The 22,141-nt window shown below is 35.5% G+C and overlaps 1 protein-coding gene across 5 annotated transcripts in view; it reads left to right on the forward strand.

Moving 5' to 3' along the window:
• Positions 1 to 22,141, forward strand: part of LOC139141836 (ATP-dependent translocase ABCB1-like) — a 68,830-nt gene that overhangs the window by 9,336 nt on the left and 37,353 nt on the right. For 2 of the 5 annotated variants that reach the window (XM_070711525.1, XM_070711524.1), the window contains exons 2-6: positions 13,977 to 14,130; positions 19,182 to 19,202; positions 20,206 to 20,413; positions 21,286 to 21,334; positions 21,690 to 21,880. In XM_070711525.1, the coding sequence (XP_070567626.1) occupies positions 14,085 to 14,130; positions 19,182 to 19,202; positions 20,206 to 20,413; positions 21,286 to 21,334; positions 21,690 to 21,880 (515 nt within the window). In that variant the 5' untranslated portion in view covers positions 13,977 to 14,084. Of the gene's footprint in view, positions 1 to 4,663; positions 4,726 to 11,998; positions 12,186 to 13,976; positions 14,200 to 19,181; positions 19,203 to 20,205; positions 20,414 to 21,285; positions 21,335 to 21,689; positions 21,881 to 22,141 lie in introns of those variants that run through there. The other 3 variants (XM_070711526.1, XM_070711522.1, XM_070711527.1) reach the window with 3 other exon arrangements.

Genomic DNA, 22,141 nt, shown 5'->3' on the forward strand with positions numbered 1-22,141 from the left:
TCTAGTTGTAAAGAATACCAATTGCAGTGTTGTGTCAATAACAGTACCACTCTCTAAAATTAATCATGTTAATTAACAAACACCTGTATGATTTCAGATATTAAAATTAACCATATTATGTAACAAAAGCCTACTAGTTCAAAGGCAAATGAATGGATTCCTAATTCAAGTTCAGCAGTTCAGACAATGTAAATTTCTTTGGATTGTGATTGAAAGCTAAGATTTCTTTATGTAAGATGGAAATCTAATTTTTTTATCCATTCAAAAATAATTACAAATTCCGTGTCTTCATCATTGTACAAGTAATGCATTCAATGTTCTCCCCAGAGCAATTATAGAGTAGTGGCCGCCACTCTGTAATTTTTGTAAACAATAGAAATTCATTACCTAACAATAAATGTTATTGTTATGCAAATTAGTCACCACTCTACCAGAAAATCCTGGGAGAACAACACTGTATGTTTAATAATCAATTATCGATTAAATATTCAACTGAAAACATTTCATGAACTTAGTTCAGTACATTTCAAAGTGCTCTGTATATATGTCTTTGATTATATCATAAAACTGTTTCCATGACAATGTAAGAATTTGGCAGATTGAAGTGGCCCAGCAAGGCAGTTTATATTGTTTGAATGATCTAGCTAGTAACTGAACTTCCCTTTCCTTAAAATAACTGTGGAATGGAACTTTCATGTTTACTTTTGTTTGAGTTTGAAGCAATTTAGATTTTTAATAGTTCTGCCAAGCTCTGTACATGCATGAATAGCTCTTCATACAAACAGGTAAACTGGTCAACTTATCTTAGGTCACGTTGAACTTCCCAAGATTAGTCATGCTGAAAAAATTCAATTGTGTAAGATTTTTCATGAATGATCCGTTGTCAGTTCACTAAGAAGTAACATTCCATGACTATACTTGTACTTTGAAATAGTGTGTGTCAACCTTTTAGTTGTACTAGACACCTAAACATGTATCAGTGCTGTAAATGGATTACTTGACTAGTGTTACTTTACTTATATAGTAAAACCTGTCTGAACCGAACCCTACAGTGAGTGAGAAAATTGTTTGGTTTTGAGAGGTGTTCAGTTTGTAGAGGTCCTGTAAATGTAGAGTTCTATTAGAATGGGACTGGGAAAAGGGTTCACTTTAGACAGGTTTCCAATTACTGTTACATGCATATTTAGGACAAATTTTAAGTAATGCAAACATGGACGGATTATCAGAATCAGGTTACTTCCTTTGCTGCTTGTCTTTACCTTCTCGTGTCTATTTATAGACAGAGAAGGTATTAGAGTTGAAAACCAGTATGCTGGTGTCAACTTCTTCCGTCTGTCAAGACTTCCGTCTGTCAAGATCCGTTGACGTCATGCTATGTGATGGGTCATATCATAAACTGGTGGGGGTGTTTATGGCTCAGGTTGAGGTGTAGGAGAACGATTTTGAGCTGTGACAAAAATCAAAGGGACTTAGCGGCATAGCCACAGTGTTAACCCTTTCTCCAAGGTTTCTTAGTTGACTACGATCTATTACAGACTACTGAGCTGACGTTAGGGGTACTCACTTCGTGTTTGCTCACTCTGTGTGCGCTAGTGTTTGGTACTGAGTTGCGTGGATATCCCCTCATGGCCTCTCGTGATATGGGCCTGTTGCATAAACTGCAGATGGTGGATGATCATATGCCTCTGAGTCTGAAAACGGTCATTGTGTAAGCCTTGCATTTTTTGTCATTTAATTTTGCAAAATATCGGCGAGTACCTCAATATTTCAAGATAACTCTTTCTTCCCAATCATTTCCTGGAGTTTCAGAGTCATATGAACGAAAATGAGTGAAAGTTTTAGACAGGAAAATCGGACGTCGGCCATGTTCATTGTTTACAGTACAATCAGAAGTTTATGTGGAAGAAATAACTAACAAACACTGTTCATGATGCCCGCCCTCTAGAGGCAGACCTTCCTATATGAAGTACCACCTTTGATGCTTGTGGAAAGCTTGGCCACACAAAGGAGCATTTAAACCACAGGCGCTTGGCACATTGCTGGGATAATAATCGTATTTAATATGTAGAATGTCTATATTGAACCTGATTATTCAATAAAAGAATCACCGTACGCGATATTAGTGTAGGCCTATAGGCCTACACGTTGACTGGCATTGTACCTATGGCTGCCTGGCTCGGGCACGGCGAACGCACTGCATAATCATCAATGTGTAGAATGTCTACATGACTTCATTATTCATTAAAGAATAAAGGTACATGATATTACTGTACATGTCGGCTAGCTTAACCGAGCGGCTGTAGAGCTCTGCGGGGCTTGGTCCGGCTTTGGCTGGGCACACTAACCCAGCGCCGGCCATTTTGAATAAGCTGCATGCAATGTATGCGCCTGTGCATACAACCCTTGGCAGATGACGTCATTGCTCTTCTCTCATTGGACGCGTACATTGAATGCAGCTCATTCAAAATGGCCGGCGCTGGGTTGGTGTGCCCAGCCAATTTCAGGACAATTTCTCGCCAGTAGCATAGGGTAAGGTATGATTTTAGGCAAAAGAGGCCAGTCGATCGATTGTTTATGCAACCATCTGACCGTTGACCAGTTTTTATCACCGGGAATGCTCAGAGTTCGTGAATTTCGCTGATTTATGAAATCGGGCTGTGAATTACTTTCACGCCTTGACTTCCTGTCTGTGCAGCAGTAGACAACAGGCCAAAGCCGGCCAAAGCCCTGCAGAGCTCTACAGCCGCTCGGTTAAGCAAGCTGACATGTACAGTAATATCACGCACCGTTATTCTTTAATAAATAATGAAGTCATGTAGACATTCTACACATTGATGATTATGCAGTGCGTTCGCCGGGCCCGAGCCTGGCAGCCATAGGTACAACTGCAATGCAAGTCAACATGTAGGCCTATAGGCCTACACTAATATCACGTACGGGTGATTCTTTTATTGAATAATCAAGTCGTATATAGACATTCTACATATTAAATACGATTATTATCCCAGCAATGTGCCAAGCGCCTGTGATTTAAACATTTAGAAAATGACAGATTGAAGGTATTCTGAAAATGTCAAATACTGAGGAAAAATGAGCAAATATTCAAAATAAACAGGTTAACTGACTGGTCAGCTATAAAAAACAATGAAAATGTTTATGATCATAAGTTTTTGAGATGCGCACATTTCACAAATACAGAAATTATTAACATTATAAATGTAAGACCAAACTATTTTTTGGGACAGGTTGGAAATGAGGGGTGAGAGACAAAGGCACTTCTATTGCTGCATGTGGATGCAGCCACACCATTTCATTTACAGCATACTTATTCACTGTGTGTGTTCAAGTTCCATATTGTACTGACTGTCATACAAGGATAACATAAGCAAATCAAATCAAATTAGAAAAGGATCAATGCTGTTGTGTGGATTTTGCTGAACATGGCTGATTTTAATATTTCGCCCTATATATTTGGTATCCGGCAAAGGCATATTTTGATGTAAAGTCAAAATTAACACTACATTGCTGACAATATATGTTACCTTTTCTGCATGAACTTTTCTTTTTTTAATTAAAGTATAGTAGTACTTCGAACAGATTAACAATTATCGTGATGTCAACCCATAATTTTACATCACAAAGACAGTAATTCTGCCAATTTTTTTTTTGTTTTTCAGTCATTTTATAAATTTTGCACTGCACAAGATGATTGAACAAATTGCAATGTGTGAATTTGTAAACTCAAAGAATAAAAATCCTTGGTCACAGATTAAATTATTTATTGAAAAGAAATTAATCTTAAACATTTTTAGCATATATTCTTTACACGGTCATGTATTTCAAGGAAAATATGCCTATTAAAAACAGTAATTTCTTCACTTTCAATTTTTTTCAATACTATGACAATTATCAGCCATGAGGTTTTACAAACACAAGACCAGATAAGCATTTTTCATCATTTCCACAGGACTCTTTGGAAAATCCATTAAAAACAGTTAAAAGTGACTTAAAATGATCACTTGGTATACATTTAATTTACAGATGCCAGGTTGTGTATTTCACATGCACTCAGGTCAGTAGGGAAGTGCGTCATTACTATTTTGGACTGTTAATTCTTATTTCTGAATTATTTAACTTTTTTCCACATTGAACTATCTTTAGGCAGTTTATACTGTAGCTTAGAATTTTTTTGATTGATGTATTTAATCATCTTTTGGGTTCTTTGGGTCCATATCCCACCTCATGCCCCTACATCATCAACTATTTACCAACAACTTCATGCCAACAACCAATTACCTGACCTGGCCACACATTAGAGAAGGTACAGCGTCATTGACGGTATTTTATGTAAAATTTCTTCCGATCTGATAGCATGAAGTATTTAAGATAATAGTGAACTTGCCGTCACTTGTGCATATATGTATATGTGGTGAACTGGTCAAAATCTTGTGGTGTACCAGTCACTTGGGTGGTTTATTGCTTAAATATCTAATGGTGCGTCTTTAAATTCCAAACTGATATGAATTAGTAGCCTGTGCTTTCAAAGTGGTTCATGGTGACCTTAGTGTGTTGACTGTTAGAACCCCTCAGTCACATTGTTATTTTTATGGTACTATAAATTTCCTTATCACACGGTTTTAATGACCTGTTTTTGATGACTCATGGTTTTAATACAGATTGCAGCATCTGTGTCAAGAGAGGGCTACAGCAGTCTGATGAATAGAGGTATTTTGTCAGTATTTCAATCATTATACAATCTTCAAACGTCTGTCTACCAGTCGAAAGAGATTTCAAGTATTGATGTAGATTATTTTGATTGAGACTGCACTTTGTTTTACAGCAGAAATTTTCGTATGGCAGTTCACCTGTTTCTACACATACCATAACTCACATGAATTTTGACAGCATTTTTCGATAAAATGTCGCAGTGACTTGCCGTGGTCAGAATCAATATGTTGTCAATAGCAGGTAGCAAGTGGGATTTGTTAATGCAGCGGTGTCTTGATAGAATCACAGTTGTCCTGAGCACAGCAGTATTTTGCTGCAGAAAAATAGACGATGTAGGGTTGTCCCGTCGGTCGTTTTGAGTGTAGATGTGTTGCAATCACCTGTAGCCATAAATCATGCATTCTTACAAGTCAATATAGTTGACCACATAAATGGGTGTGCGGTTGTTTGCAAGGTGAGGTATGACTAAAAGGTCTTTGACACGTAAGACAGGCAAGTGAAATAATTGCAATCTGTATGAATTCATGCGGAGTTTTTACTTTAAAAGGGCATTGAGCCGGTATATGTTACCCAGGTTACTGTGTCAATAGAAGGAGGACAGTTAAATCATTGGACAGTAGAAACGCTGCTTCTGTTGAAAAATTGTCAACCTTTTTTCTTCAACCTGGAAATGTGAAAATCATTACAGGGAAGTCAAATTTAGATGAGTTTTTATTTAATTTAAAAATACTGTGTAAACATGCAACAATGCCCTTTTCTCTTTGTTACCGAAGGGAAAAGTTGTCATAGGTCTAACCATAAACTGTTGTCAGTGCTATTAGAAACACATCTATCAGCTCAGCAATGATCATGTCACCATGGCAACACATCTCTAATATATGTGCTGCAGTTCTTGTAATATCACTATGGCGACAACTTGCATGTACCAGAGATAAAGATCATTTTAGCAGTTTTCAAGCATGTTTAGCAGTTTATTTCTCAGAAGATTGTCTTTATAGAGAGCGTATTTGCCCTCTGAATCCCAAACCAGTAGTTAAATTTGACAAATTATCAAAAATTTATTTGAAAATTAAAAGGAAAGGTTAGGTTTGGTGGTTTGCAGTAGGTTGGGTCATATTTATTAATATTTTACCAAATTTGTAATCCATGAAATAAACAAAATTTGTGGTCTGTCATTGAATTGGTATCACAAAGTGTGTTTGGATTATAGAATAGTTATATGTATATTGACTCACAGATGGAATATTAATTTGGTAAATGACAAAACTTCTAAAGATGAGTATTGCCATTCTATCAAAAAAAAGACAGTACCACTACTTTACAAAATCTCCTTGGAGTGAAAATGTGAAATGCAAAGATATACATTTACAAATCCACAATCACATTTCCTCTGGTGGCTCTTTAGCCATGCTAAATTTCACTTTCTGTCTTGGCTAGTCAGACTACTCCAGACCAAATGCAGCTTTCTGTGGTTAAACCTAATTTATTGTAATTGAAAGCTGACACACTGAAAGCTTTGGAAGTAATTGTGCAACTGAATCAACAATCAGCATAATAGCAAGATCCAATTACATGGTACAGATAAATGAATGAAATTGCCCAAAGCTTTAAAAGCATGTTCTAATTTAGGTTTCAGCTTTCAGTGTGTTCATACTGAGATTCACACCAACCAAATTGACGGGTATTTACTGATTTTAGCTGCCTTCTCCCTTCAACAAGTTTCTCACCCAATAGAAACAGCCTCTTTGAAATCTTCCTTCTTCTTGAAACTGCCTCGGCCTCTAACACCCATTTGAAAAAACTTTAGACAATTTCCATATATGCCATGAATTTTGTATGGTTCAGTAGATGTTCCAGTACAAGTATGATATATTCAGATACTCCAGGTAGTTGACAGTAACAGTGGAGGTTGAGTAACCTTGACTACTGCTAGACTGGCAGCAACAGTGACAGCATGAAGCAACATCAAGTTGGTGTTGGGTAAGTCTTGATTGAGAGAACACGAATGGTGATAAATAGGGGAGAACCATTTGATTTTTGGGGGGGGTATGGAGGAAATGGGTATGGGAGCAATTTTTTTTTTCCTATCACAGTGACAGCAATTTTTTTTTCTACTGTCAGAGCTGCATCATTTTTTTTTTTCAAATGGAGTAGCAATGCAAATTTTTTTTTCTTTGTCATCAAGTTTGTGATGCGTTGTATATAAGGGAGCCGTAATTATTTACGGCCTGAAACTCAGAAATTTCAAGTGACACACCCCCCCCCCCCCCCCCCCCCCCCGTCAACCATGATGAATTTGAGTAACTCCCCTCTCTAACTCTGAAATTTTGACTGATTCCCCCCACTTAGAAAAGTTAAATACAAATACATGTATTTGTAAAATTTACAAAATACAGCAATTTAACAGTAAAGACCTTTGAAATCCTGATGTACTCTGCTAGACTATCATCAGTTATCTCATGATGGTTAAAAAAAGGTGAACCCATCAAAATGAAATTGCAAGTCACAATAAAATAAAGATATAAAAGCTCACGCAGTATCTAACCATATAGTATATTGTTTAATTTGGATGGGTATTATGACAAGGTTTCACTAGGATATCTGACCGGGCAGAATTTTAAAGTACAGGGGGAGAACACGCGAGAGGATTAGGGGGAAAGTGTCACAGGGGCTTTCCCGTATCTTGCATGGAAAGTTTAAGATATTGATGTGTGCAATGGTGCAGTCTGGTGCTATCTGAGAGGTGTTTTTTAATTTTTTTACTAAGTGAAACCGTTAGAACACCTCAAGGGGGAGAGCACGAGAGGGGGTTTCCCCCCTCGTATTGGAAATTTTGGGAAATTGATGTGTTTAATGGTGCAATCTGAGAGGAGTTTCAGGTTATTTTGCATTTGGTAAAACTGTTTGAAAATGACATTGAACATTGCAATATTTTTACATTTTATGCATGATCAGTGTTTGTGTCACAATATTCAACAACCAAACGATGACAATACAATTTGTGAAAAACAGTTCTGTTTGCCAGAGACTGAAGATAAATAAATATACAGGAACGGAAAATTTGTGACCTTCTTGTGTCATTTCTCCAGCTGCCAGCTTCTAATGAAAAGCTTGAATATGGTATGTTTAACTGTCAAAATGGTCATTGAAGTGAGGTAAATGGAAACATGTCTCTGTGATAATAAAGGATGAATTCATAACAGTTCAGTTTTGTCCTAGATCCTGGGAAAATTTTGAGAATTGATGTGCGCCACGGTGCAGTGTAGTGCAATCCGATAGGTATTTTAAATTTGTCTTTTACCAGTAACACTGTTAGAAAAGCCAAGGGGGGAGAGCACGAGAGGGGGTGCCCCCCTCTCGCATTGAAAATTTTGAGAAATGGATGTGTGCAATGGTGCAATCTGAGATGTGTTTCAATTTATTTCGCCAAAATAAATTGAGTAACCCGTCCCCCTTCTTCCTCTCCACATTTTGAGTAACGCCCCCTGAAGTTTTCAATTTTTTTAGTGACCCTCTCCCTTGTATTTCATTACATTTGTTGTTCCTCAACTTGTACATCTTCCTAATATATTTATATTGAGAGAATACTATATTGATTTTAACACTAGTTTATTGACTCCTGTCTTGTGTTTTAAAATTTTCACAATTTACAGAAGTCAAAAAGTCCCCTTTAGATAGTGCCTATGCCATTGAGATATTGCAACAGAAATCCTGAAATATGATTTCTTGGGTCAGGAAAGGAAGGAAAACATTGAGTGCACTGAGGTGTAAGTAGACCTATGTAGTGCATGCTTATATCATAAGTGCTGGGAAAAAAACATAAGAATTGCTTGTGGTAAAAAACATTTGCGCCGCCTATGGCGGCGCGCCGGCAAAGAATACATGAGAATAGGGTTTCCAAATTTTGCTAATTTCTGGTGCATTGTGACAATTTTTTTTTCACTTCTGTCTGTTATGACAATTTTTTTTTTCTCAGGCCATGGCAGGATCAATTTTTTTTTTCTTCTATCTCACCTGGCGACAAATTTTTTTTTCTCAAAATCCTCCATACCCCCCCCCCCCCAGAAATCAAATGGTTCTCCCCTAAATAGCTGTGAACTACGTCAAGATTGGCCTTTGGAGCTCAAAGAGATTTGAATGAAGTGATCTGAAATGAATGTGAATCAGATGTCAACGTCATGTCAGTGTGATTCTTGATTCCCTTGTTGTCAAATTAGGCTGGCCCATGGGAGTTCAAATGATTGCACTTTTTTCACAGTGAAATCTAGAATATGGAAGTCTTCATAGCCTGACTACACTATTGTGTAGTCATATTTACTAGAACTTAGAAGTAGCCATAGTTGGTGTGTTTTACTGATGAGCAGTTCTATAGCACTCTTCCCCTATTGAATGTATGTTACTTAGCAACCACAGACGTACGTCACTCTAATGACTCTAAGATATTGTAAAAGCGTACAAAAATAATCTTTGCATGTTTATAAAATGTTTACCAGTTTAGCCCAACGGTAGATTGAACCATTCCATTTTAATATCTTATCAAATATTGCTCTGATGTCTAATTGCATGTTTTTACCAAAGCTAAATTTAAATGTTCTTTTACAATTTACAAAGCTATCAAAGGACATTAAAAAAGTAAAGTTTTGGTGAGACGCCACTGTAATCCTGGGTACTTGCAGTATATTGTAAAATTTTTCATATATTATAAAATCAGTATTATCATTTTATGTACTGTATAAAAAGACTTTTTATGGTGAACTATTGATTAGACAGCAATATTAATAGCTTTATTGTGATTGTGTGACTGCTGTGATTTTGTACTTTCATTTATTCTTAAATTAAGTCAATTTATCCTTAATATCAAACATTTCCAATGAACCATCAAGCAAGGTACATGTGTGATTGAAAATGTGCTTTTATAGCCGTGGAGAGCACTAGTGAGTCTAATTGTCAGATAATCTGTTCGATGTGTCCTGGGTAGACATATAATTCACATGTGTTTTTCAGAGAATATTTTGCAGGCGTCTTGATTTGTTTGTAAATTATGATGGAATCATATTTCCAGATGACATTCTGTAGTTCCTATGTTTTCTCAATGGACTGCAGTATATACGGTATCATGCATTGTATTTACAAGTTTTAGTTCTTAAAAAATGTACAAATACTTCACTTAATGATAAGAGCAATTGATTTAAGATTTTCTGAAGTGTACAATGAGAATAAGCCATTGAGGAAATATGTAGCCAATTTACAACTTGAGGAAAATGGGAGTTGGTAATACATATGATTGCCATACTTATTATAAATGGTAGGATTTAAGGTGTTACAAAGAATGGGCAGATGATCAAGAAGTTATCATTTACTTTAGTTGAATCAATATGCATTGTGCAGTATTCAAACATTTGCTGTCTCTGTGATTGTACACAGTATTGGCTGTTGAACTTTCACCCACACTTGCAATCTCACTAAGCAGTATCGTACCCTAGGCACTCTGAATGTAACATTCCACATGTCAATTGTGGAATCCGATGATAAATGTTTTTCGGAACACACTTACAGTTACATACACCAGCGGTGAAAAACAGGGTAGGGTATATGCATGCATGTATTGATAAAGAGTTGTAGTACAGCTTGTGTGTGTGAATTGAATATTAAATAATGAGAATGTCTGAAGGGGCTGACAGACTTTACAACTGTACAAGTGAAATCGAATTTAATGTATCCATAGACAATTGAACTAAAAGACTGAATCTGACAAATATAGTTGAAGCAATTCTTGACAGTTATGACAATGTCATGACTGTCACAAGACCATGACAGGACGTATCCTACCCACATGTACGCTAGAGGGCACAGTATGTTGCTATGAATATTCATTATGCTACTATGAATATTCATCACTCATGAGTCAGACTAGTGTCGTTTGCATAATTAACATGTCACACTGCAAGCATGAGACCGACACAGCTACACAGTGGGAGGGCACAATGATGGTAAATTACCATAACCCAGTGTGTTGCCATACTGATGGGTCCAGTTTGAAACTGTATCATGTCCTAAAGACAGGTGTCAAATAATTGGATTCTTAGATTGAGTCTAAGATGGGCTAGATATCTCCAAAATTTACACAGATTTTCTGATATAGTAACTTTTGCCAATTAGAGCCCTGGATCATTATCTCTAATACTTTGCTACATCCATAAACCATGTACACATTGGAGTGTGGAGGGACAGTGCCTGAAATAATTTCCTAAGTAGCTATCTTTAATAAAGCCTACATACTTTCATGTATTGTAGTAATATAAATTCTGTACACCACAATTAACCTCAAAGTCTCTTGAGGAGTCAAAATTGCATGATTACAAGATTCCTAATTTATCTCGTCAGATTGGGCAGAATACGGTACTATTTATCAAACTCAGGCCTGAAATCTACGGTACCAAGGTATTTGCCCATTGATTTCTAGGCTACGTCAGCCTTTGACCTTTAACCCTTTCAACCAACTTCCATGTTATCAAAACCACGTAGGTTCACCCACCTTTTTGGAAAAAAAATGGAATGAACCAAAACAAGAATGATGAAGGGATTGGAAGCCATGCAATTGATAAATGGATTTAACCTGTTCACCCCTAAACTCCTGTAAAGAGATCCACACTCAACCCTGATAACAATGGGTTTTGGCCAAACCATGTCTTTGAAGGGGTTAACAAACTCACACAAGTTGTACATGAATAAATGTGGCTACTCAATTAATATGCATCCAGTATAACAAGAATATTCAAGTCATTTACAACAGTTAAACTATTAAAATTGATATCCCCAAAATGGGACTTAATACACAACTATATTTCTTAAATAAGTCAGTGGAAAAACAAAAATCTTCAATACCAGATCCTTCTCAGCAAACTAGTGTTCTGTATATAAGATCTAATACTTACCATACTGAAATAATTTCAATTGATCCTTTCACATTTGAGGTGAGTGGTCATTTGAATGTGTGTCATCTATTGTTCTGTTACGAAACAACAATATTGGTCTGAATTGTCTGCAAGGGATTAGAGATAGCAGTACTGTATGTAAATAGTAACAGGACTCGCAGAGCAAACAGTATACACATTAGGAGTATTGATTGTTGAACCAAGAGACAGTTACATATATTCTCTTTGTGTGTGCAGCGCAGTTTGCCCTATTGCATAACCAATTCAAGTGGTGATAGCTGGTCATAGCTGAGTCATAGATCCTGCGCAGTCATACTGCACTCAAAGCTGGACATGGCGATATGCCTTTCAAGTTAATGGTTAACACCTAGATCCCTGATTAGCAGTTGCCTGGAGGGAAATTTCATAAGTGTTGTACAAGACCCTGTCAAAGTACGGTTCATAATCACACTGCCTCTGCCTGTGTAACCGGTTTCATAAAAGCAGCCTTGTCTTGAGTTCTTGAAGGAATACACAACCAAGGTAATACATATTTAATCCCTGTATGTTAAGTGAGTATTGGTACTCTTGTATTGGGAGTGTATTGGTCACTATGACAAATATGGTCATATGTTTATGGACATCAGTCATATAAAACTGTCAGATAGAAATTCATATTGTCACATATGATTAAGTAGCTTACAAGGTGACATTTATCACAAACACATACCGGCATGTTCACACAAAGGGTTTTCAACAATGCAACTGGCCATGGGTGAAAACTAGAAACAGCTCAATCATTTGAATTTATCAAATTCTGTAATACGTTGCCAACTGCTATCTCAGATTTGGCAGCCACTGATGCAGTTTTCATATTTGGAGAAAAATGACAAGGCAAAATTTCCTATACAAGCATGAAGATAAATGAATATTGAAATATTTAAGGTTGGATGACCGCTTCAAGTGTTGCTATAGATACAGAACAAGAGTGTCATGTGTTTTTTTGACAGGAAAGCAGTAACGCGCCAAAATTGTCTTGCCAAACCTTTCATATGATAAGATACATACTGATTACATAAGTAATGAGTACTTCTTGACAACACCTTTAATCTTTTCCAACATATTAAAGATCCTTCTTTATTAAAATTTGCTTGGAAGACTGTCAGTGCATAAAGTGAATAGATTAGTGCTTTTTTGTTACCATACAGATGTCAGCTGTCTGAGTTATAGTTGAATTTGTCTTGTCTCTTCATCAAGGTCAAGTTGCCTGCAGCTGGACTGTATATCAGTCACCAGACATCAAACCATTCACTGCTTCTTTGCAGTACGTGTCATATTAAAATCTCAACTTGTAAATGACAATTAATGCAGAAGGTACACATTTCCAGATAATTAACTGTCTCGGCTTTGAACTCGCCAAGATGTCAGGTTCAACAAAAGTGTTCCAGATCATTGTCAAACCAGATCTTCAAATGTTGATATGAAGTACATGAATAAAGAATGAATTTGCATAAATATATAATCTTGCAATCTGTTGTATTTATTCATAACTCAAACGTCATCAACATTTCAGCATTTTTCTCTGATAAACATGTACTTGTAACTTTGTCCAGAGATCATACTATATGCCTATGCTTTTTTGTTGGATTATTTGACTGACCCCGGTATATTTATTACCATATTTGGCAATGCATTGATTTTCTTCAGACAGCCATGGTGTGACGTATGTTCAATGTTTGTTGACTGTGCATATACATTTGAGGAGATATGTGAATTCAACAGTGGTATTTTCAGTCTGCTGCGTATCTCAATATAATCTTTGAATAATTAAAGCAATATTCACTTTCTTAACTCTGCTGAACACAGTGTACATAAATATACATAAACATTCAGTGAGCCATCAAATGTGTACACACCTTTAACACAGAGCAATTCTCAAAAATGACATGGAAGTAAAACTATATATTTGTGATATACGAAATACTTATCAAACAATATCACATGACGTGTGACAAGTACCGGTATACATCCTACAAGAAAAGCAAAAATAAAAGCAATTTTGAATTTCAGTCCTTATATGAAATTTTAAAATGTCATTTTTGAAAATACGGTCACGGCAAGAATCTTGTTATCATCATGAAAAAACAAAAATTGGTAATATCATTGTTAGAAATAATAGGCTGAATTACACATTTTGTCACATAATCGCAAATTTATTGCACTGAGGTATCAGGTTTTATGAAATTAAAATGCATGTGAATGTTCTGTATTACATGTAAATATTACAGATGTTGGTAAATGTATGCTGACATAGTCTCCTTTTATTGATTTCAGAAATTTCCAAGAGACAGGCCTGCTACAAACATTAAGACTCAAACCCAGCAGATAACTATAAACTGGTTTCAAGATCAACAGGCAGAGGAAGGTGAAGTTTAAGCAGTCATGGCATCCAATGGGGATGCAGTACCAGTGACGGATGCCAATAGTGGTAAGACAGATACAAACGGAATGGCAAGGACCCGTCCATCGGGTAGCATGACTCCAGTTGAGCAGTTTGGTGAGAACAAGCCTTTCAAAGAAAAAAAACTACCTGTGTGGATTTTTTTTTTAGATTCAGTGATGTATGCTACAACTCAATGAAGTGCTGGCTGTACATGACTTGTTCAGGGCAATACACTGTATAGAATATTGAAGGTCATTTGAAGGGTATACACATCCCTGACTAATTTCATAACAATCTGCAAATTCTTTCATCACTAATACCAGTAACATGACTTTCTCACTTTACTATTGCTTGAAAAGTGAAACCTGTTTATCTAAAATTAACACCTATACATAAATTAGTAGACCCATACTAATATACTAAATAGTTGCTATGGTGATGTCAAGCTTGTTTATATCGATGTACAAAGTATATGTTATTATTACGCTCGATCCTGAAGGCACGTACTTTTCAGGCAATGCACATGAAGACGCTGTCACATGCACACACTTACCGCACAACAACCTCTAACACACACATGCATACACATACACAAAGCACAGCATGTGTTTGTGCCTGTATTTCCATATACATCAATGTATCTGTCAAGATGTGTATGTTTACATTTCTTCTATCTATCTGCCTGTCTGTCTACCTGTTTGTCTGTCTGTCTGTTTAGGTTTAAAGTTCCAAGGTTATTGGGTATCTACACATAACGGAATGGAAGGTTACCAACTCCCATATATGGTGCTCATAGTTTCAAAAGCTTTCCTCAAGTTATTGAATGGAACTTGTCAGCTTTGGTTTCATTGAATTTCATATCACTACCTGTTTGCATTTGATTTCTGGTGCTGTATTTCCACTGAGATCAGTTTGACTTTGTTACATTCAGGTACATACTGAGTAGATCAATAAAGTCTGGGAGGTGAATTTTTTGTGAGGAATACATGTAGCTTTATGTCTGGACAATGACGTCTCTAACAACATGTCTGATATTTCCATTGTTAGGTTTACTGTATGTGTGTAAATGTTTATGATAAGGGCTGTGTCAGGTGGAGCTATCGCACAGAGCAATAATTTTATAATGAAGCATGTGTAATTGTAAGTGCAAAATCGTAGTGTGCTGTATCTGATTTCTCACCAAATGTTTCTGTCAAATCATGGACTACTAATGTAGAGTATGTTTCATAAGATTTAGAATAAAACATACAAAACAGCTTATTTGATGAGTACATGTAAAAACTTTACAGTTCTGTTGCACACAGGGAATACGGTGATATTTGTTCAAGAGATAAAAGACGTGCAGCTTTGCTCATTGATTAATTATTCATGAAATGAGAAATTTATTTTGTGTGTGTGTGTAGTCAAGGATTTGTCTGTCCATGTTAAGTACTTGAATCCAATCACATACACATTTCTCTGTATTTGGCAAATTCTATAGTTCAAGAGGTTGCTCTGTTCTCATTCCTTCCTGCTACACAGTACAATTTTGAAATTCTAATTTATGTTGGTTTTTAGTTAAATTATGCCAAATTATGAAGAATATATTGGTGTAAACCTTTTGAATTTTGTAAAATCTGTTTTTATGTGTAATCTGTGATCATATGATGTAAATACTAACAAACATACTCTTATAACGTCTAGTAAAATTTACTAATCCAACCAACTGTCAATCTAAATGTATAGATCCAGAATATTCCCTCGCTGGAATATTTTGTTTTCTTGCATTATGAAATTAACCTTCCTCACTAACTCTTCCCCCCCCCCCTCTCCCCGATCTGCATGTTTTGAAACTAAAATGTATCTTGTCATTGATATTCCCAGACGTTGCATTGAGAGATTAAAAAATCTCCTAACAGTGGAATTACAGTTGTCAAGAAAAACGCCCACACAGCCAATTAGTGAATACTACAGAGACACAGCTACTTTTGCCTTTCTATTTTGTCTTGCCATGTCAATCATAAATGCTATGTTTTGTTGACAACGTCAATGCTGAAAACTTGATAACACATTCTATTTTGATCAAAGGTTATCATCGAGTAATTTAATATACTATGACAAATATCGAATTCTCTCCTACTGTTATACGAATTTTCACTTTTTACCTGTATTTGCATTCTGTAGCTAATGCTTCATGTTTGTCAAATCACAGAAATGCAACAGGTTAGAAATTGCATTAGCTGTTCATGAGCTGTCATTTAACAGTGCCTTTGTCAAAGGCAATACCCTATCACAGATTTCCCCTGTTGTGCAGTATTTCAATGCAATCATGTTACCATGGCAAACAGTAGAAATGTAACAACAATTCCTTACCCATTCACCAGTACATTTATTCCAAAATCTCATCAAAAAATGTCACACATTTAAAATCATTATGAATATAGAGATAAAATGTGTGATTATCAATAACATGGCTTTTAGAAGCCAAATTATATTCAGCAAAATTAAGTTTGAATATTTATCGCTAGACATTTTCTACTATTATTTGATCATTTCTGAGATGGACCATCTTGGAAGGAGTGTGTGTCATTTCTGAGATGGACCATCTTGGAAGGAGTGTGTGCAATCAGTCAATGCAACTCACTGAAATATCAAGGTTCAAGAACTGTAAGGGAAAATTGTAATATTGATATTGACATTAATGATATGGTATGCGTAAAAGATCTGTAGTTTAAGCAGAGCAAGTCATGTCAGCCAGACACACACTACACATATTGTACACTGCTGTGTGTTTCTCTAACATCATAGAAGCAAAAAAGACTTTCCATTTCATAATCCAAACATCTGAAGGCTTCCTATCATTCAAAGTAAATATTTGTGTTATCTGAAAATTGTCATTACATATTCCTGCTATATTCCTGCTGTAAAATATTACAACCATGTTGCCCATGATTTGGACTCTCAAACTGTTAACTTGGAGAAGGGAGAAAGCCCAGCTAGAATTTTCTTTTGGAGATTTCAAGTCTGTTGTAAAAGCTTTGTCAGCAATATTTTTTTTGTACGGTATTTCACTCTTGCATGCTGATTCTTTTCAAGACTTGTTGCATGTACATAAGAAACTATATTGTTTATGTATTCTTTGAAATCACTTCTTAATGAAGTGTGTTTTGATATTTCTTAATAAACTTCCAAACTCTGTTTAAGGTAGTATGCACCTCGAAAGTGAAAGACTTAAACTTTTGCTCTAACTTTCATCAAGGAATCTTTCAATCATTCTCTTTCAAAATCAAGAATAAAAATAGGGGGTCACCGTGCAAACTTTGGTACTAGAGAAACAAATTACCCAAGATTTACCGATATTAGAAATTCAAAATGGCCGCCATCCCTGTGTTAACTCTATGGAGAAAAATATAAATTTTCGAATTTCGAAAAACTAAGCCGGTGAAAAGTTTTCTTTCACCAAGAGCTTTAAAATGAACCCCCACATGTGGTATATCAGAAGAGAATTGTAAAAGTTTGTGAGTCCGAATGTCTGTCCCCGAGGTGCGTTCTACCTTAAGATAAGATGTTCAGAAAGAGTAAATTCCTGCAAATATAGACACAGCTTGTTATGATCTCCATTTCAAACAAGTCCACAACTAAATCATTTATATGTCAGTTGCATATTATCAGACTGAGTGTCTTTTTCCCAAAGGACATTGTTTTATCTTTCCAGACTTGATATCATTCAGTGTTCTATACAAACAAATTGAATTGTTGATAAAAGCACATCATACAGTGCATTTAATATTCACAAATCTGAACATATTAAATAGACCAGACCATCACGACACATTTTAGTAGAATTGAAGTCATCCTCAATCGTAATCTTTATGATTGAAATAAACAGCTTCAGCTTTCAATCAACCCAGTGCAATTTCCTTCTGTATGTGTAGGTCACTGTGTTGTTCCTTTTAATGTTTCACTCGTGTATAAATTCATAAATCAATTTTCAATTTGCTAATTTTCAAATGGCAATCATAGCTTATGTCAATACCATTGTTGTAACATTGCTCAGAACATCCAAACAGAAAATTCTAGTTGGGCTTTTAGAAGTTCTTACTATTTTTCTCATTTTTTGTGTTAACTTTAAGTAGCTATAATGTTTCTTCAGTATCTCAATTTTTATATATTCATAATTTTATCCCAAGATTTCTGTTCAGTGCACTCACGAAAACCAATGTATACCCATTTATAAATGCACTTGATTTTATAATGTGAAATTTGATAGAAATATACTACACTGCACTTGTATGGTAATTTTGAAGTATATTGTTTCCAGGGCAAATGAGTTCCACCTATTAATGATACTGTGTTGTTGTTTTCTGTTTTGAAACAAAATCATCACTAAGCACAAAATGTGAATATTGTGACAGTAGTTATGTTGTGACTTTGTTTCTTTGAAGATCGCTTTGTCAGTTTTTGCAGCAAGATGACAAGTTGTAGTGGAAACAGAACGATATATCACAAGATCTATAAGTTCTAGTTGAACACAGATCATGATCTTGGATATCTTGTTTGATGTTGTGTGTTTCTATTCACCAGAATACAAATATGTCTGTTATTTATAAATCAACCAATATTCTGAAATACTTGTTGTAAATTTTTGGACTAAAAAATGTTCAACTACAAGAATCTCTGAGCTTTCTGATCTACCACCACTTGCCAGACTTGCTGTCAGACCGTGTGATGTTTTTTTGACCATTTATGTAATCTTTCATATTTTTCTGACTTTCTACTTATTTTACAAATTTTTTATCTCTTATTTTTTTCTACCAGTATAGAGAAAGTAAAATTAATGTTTAATTAAGAGAGGATTCCATTGACTTACTCTGTATCTGACAGACATGCATGACACATGATAGTTCATATCACTGATAACAACATATTAAGACTCAGCATCATTTCAACTATAGACAGATCTGTTTCAACATTTCTACCTCAGCATTTATGTCTTTCTTCACCATTTCAGTGGTGTTGGTAAAGGGGAAATAAGATAACATTTTCCTAACAATGTCTTTCATGTTTTCTATTTCTATGATATCATTTCTCCTGATTCATCTCACTTTCTGTGCTAGGCTCCACCAAACAAAAACCAGGTACATGGATATATTTCATTTTCTTTGCTAACTCTCAGAGTTTGAAAAAATGTCAGTCCACATTAAAATTCTGAAATGAATTTGAACACAGAAGATTTAAATGTAAACATTCTACTGATGATCTCACTTGTAAATTGTCTGATTTTGGCAAAATTTGAAAGATATTATACCGTAAAATTTTGAAAATTATTTTTTAATGCACAAATTACCATCAAATGTGAAAATTTATGGGTAATGACCAGAGAAATTAGTATTTTTAGCAAAAATAATATGATTAAATTTAACATGATTTCCATTAAGGGAAGGCTGTCTTACATACAATATACAGGAAACTGAAGACTATGTTAAACATCAATATGAAAATTGAAGGGAAACATTTTGTCATCAAAGTTCACTATTCAGCTCCCAATGACACAAGACATGCTCCAAGCACGAAAATTTTTAATATGCAGCAAGATATTTGTTGTTACATCCATGTACATGTATGGTCAACAACACAGGCGTACATATTTGCCGATATAGCATATTTCTATTGCCAGCTCAAAAAGCCGCATTCTATGCAATATGGGTTTCAAAGTCCAAGCAGGTGTTCATATAAGAAATATGTTGTATTTACCAAAGATGAGTAAATATGAACTTTGACCTGAGGATTGCCTGTAGGCACAGTATCAGACTATGAAGGTCTAGATGGACCAGATAATACTTGAGATCTGAAATCATTTTTCACTGTCATCACTGGTGCCATTCTGTGCTTGTTGATTTAAATAGAGTCTGTCACGCTATTCTCTACGTGATCAATACTCTTGTCAAAAACAACATAAATCTTTAGTTAATATTATCAAATGTCCCTTCCTCAAATTCTGTAACAGTAATGGTATCCATAAAATCTATCTATTTTTCCAATTCTTAGTAATAAAACAGAAAATATACTCAGAAAATGAAAACACGCACAATGATGTACATCGTATAGTGTCCCTAATGTGCAATTGTTAACACACTGTAGGTTTGAGTGAAAATACAGAAAGCCCTCCAAGCTACGATGCTGTCATTGGCTCAGATCAGAATAACTCTGGCAAGAAATATGAACCAGCTGTACTGGAAGTGACACCTGTGGATGGCAAAGCTGATCATTCCGTTGACATGGCCAATGGAACTGTTACCGCAGAAGACAGACTTGAAGGTGATGGTGATGGCAATGGTGATGAAACCAAGTATGTCATAAACCAATCTTTGCATGGCTTGTATCTGTGAAATGGAAATTCTATGGATTCCACAAGATTTTATCATGGCCCTGCCTCAGTCCCCACCATTCATCCAGTGCACTCACAACAAGTAGCATTTCATGTGATGGATAATTTCCACATTTGGTTGTGTTGTTTTATTGTTATTAATAACTTTATTTCAGCCTATCTGCCAATACCACTAAAAACCTACTATAATTGTAGCATTGAAGCTAACATACATGTAAAGCTAAAATTAGTAAAAAGAGTACAAAAACCACTAATAAAACACATGTACAGACACATATTGCTGCCAAAAGGTTGAGCTGAAGTAGGAATTGGAATGTATGCAAGTGTAAATATCAGAGATTTTGCTATCCATGAAATGTTTACACAATGTAAATAACAACTTACCGTGTAGTTTTGAAAAATTCAAGAGATTGTCAAGTTGAACACAACATTGTGGTGAGGAATGGAAATGTATATAAAATCAGAACAATAACAATATAGTCATCGTATCTTCTCATGAAAAGTATCATAAAACTTGATTTGATATGTATAGAGAATAGCAATGAAGTAACTTAATAGAGTTTAAGACATATGTAGCTGTATATTGTCTCATCTAAATTTGACAACCTTACCAATATCTGAAGACAATATGAGCTAGTTGTATGTTTTTTCTTCGTACTGATCTATAAGTTGACCAGAGCCAGCATATTGCTTTACCAGACAGAAAAACACTATGATAAAGAACAGAAGCTCAGATCAGCATACACAATCTTACATACAGCTTTTGGAGTATATCAAATCAAATGTACGTCATTTCAAAATTATTCTGATGCTGAATCATTCTCTAATTGCAGGAAAGATGAAGAAGAAGTGAAAACAAAGATGGTCAGCTTTGGTCAGCTTGTAAGTTTCCATTGATTATGTCATTTATGCCTTTAGATGTAATACCGCCGTACATGTACCGGTGTGCCTTACTTTAAAATCAGTTACCAGACTGCCTCATCCCTACTTTACTGCCTCTTTGTTTTGAGACAAATCATCATTTAAGTAATAAATATCTGCTGAATGAGATTCAGTATTGCTGATAAGCTGTCTAGACACACAGCAAGTTCAAAAATGATACAGATTTAGGAAAAGAATTTTTGATTTCAGTATTGTTCTATGCATGGTGAATAATCAACTCGTGTGTTAGGACTCATGCAGTCACAAGACTTGTGATATTAATTTGTTTATTTGTTTGTTTGTTTGTTTCTGACAGTACCGCTTTGCTGACTGCAAAGATGCATTGCTTATGACGGGAGGTCTACTTGCTGCTATGGTACATGGATCAGCTTTCCCATTGATGATCATTGTGTTCGGTGCAATGACAGATTCGTTGGTTGGATCCGGTTCTTACGAAAACATGAATATGACAACTTTGAATGAATCTCAACTGCAGGACTTGTATGAGTAAGTAAAATTTGTACAGATCAGTGTCCTTAATACCATTCGTTTTCCATTAATAGGGTAATAAGTGCAAATGGATCAAATTGGCTAACAGTGCCTCAAATTGTCAACCACTCAGTATTTCAACTAGGGTTCCCTGTTGTGCCAAGTATTCTGTTAACAAAAGTTTATATAATGATAGTCTATCAACCAGTCAGACAACTTGGAAAGGCTTCCATTTAACAGAGAAGGTAGATTGTTGAGTTCAATTCATTGCATAGTTTT

Source organism: Ptychodera flava, chromosome 10, assembly GCF_041260155.1.
Source record: "Ptychodera flava strain L36383 chromosome 10, AS_Pfla_20210202, whole genome shotgun sequence".
NCBI lineage: Eukaryota > Metazoa > Hemichordata > Enteropneusta > Ptychoderidae > Ptychodera > Ptychodera flava.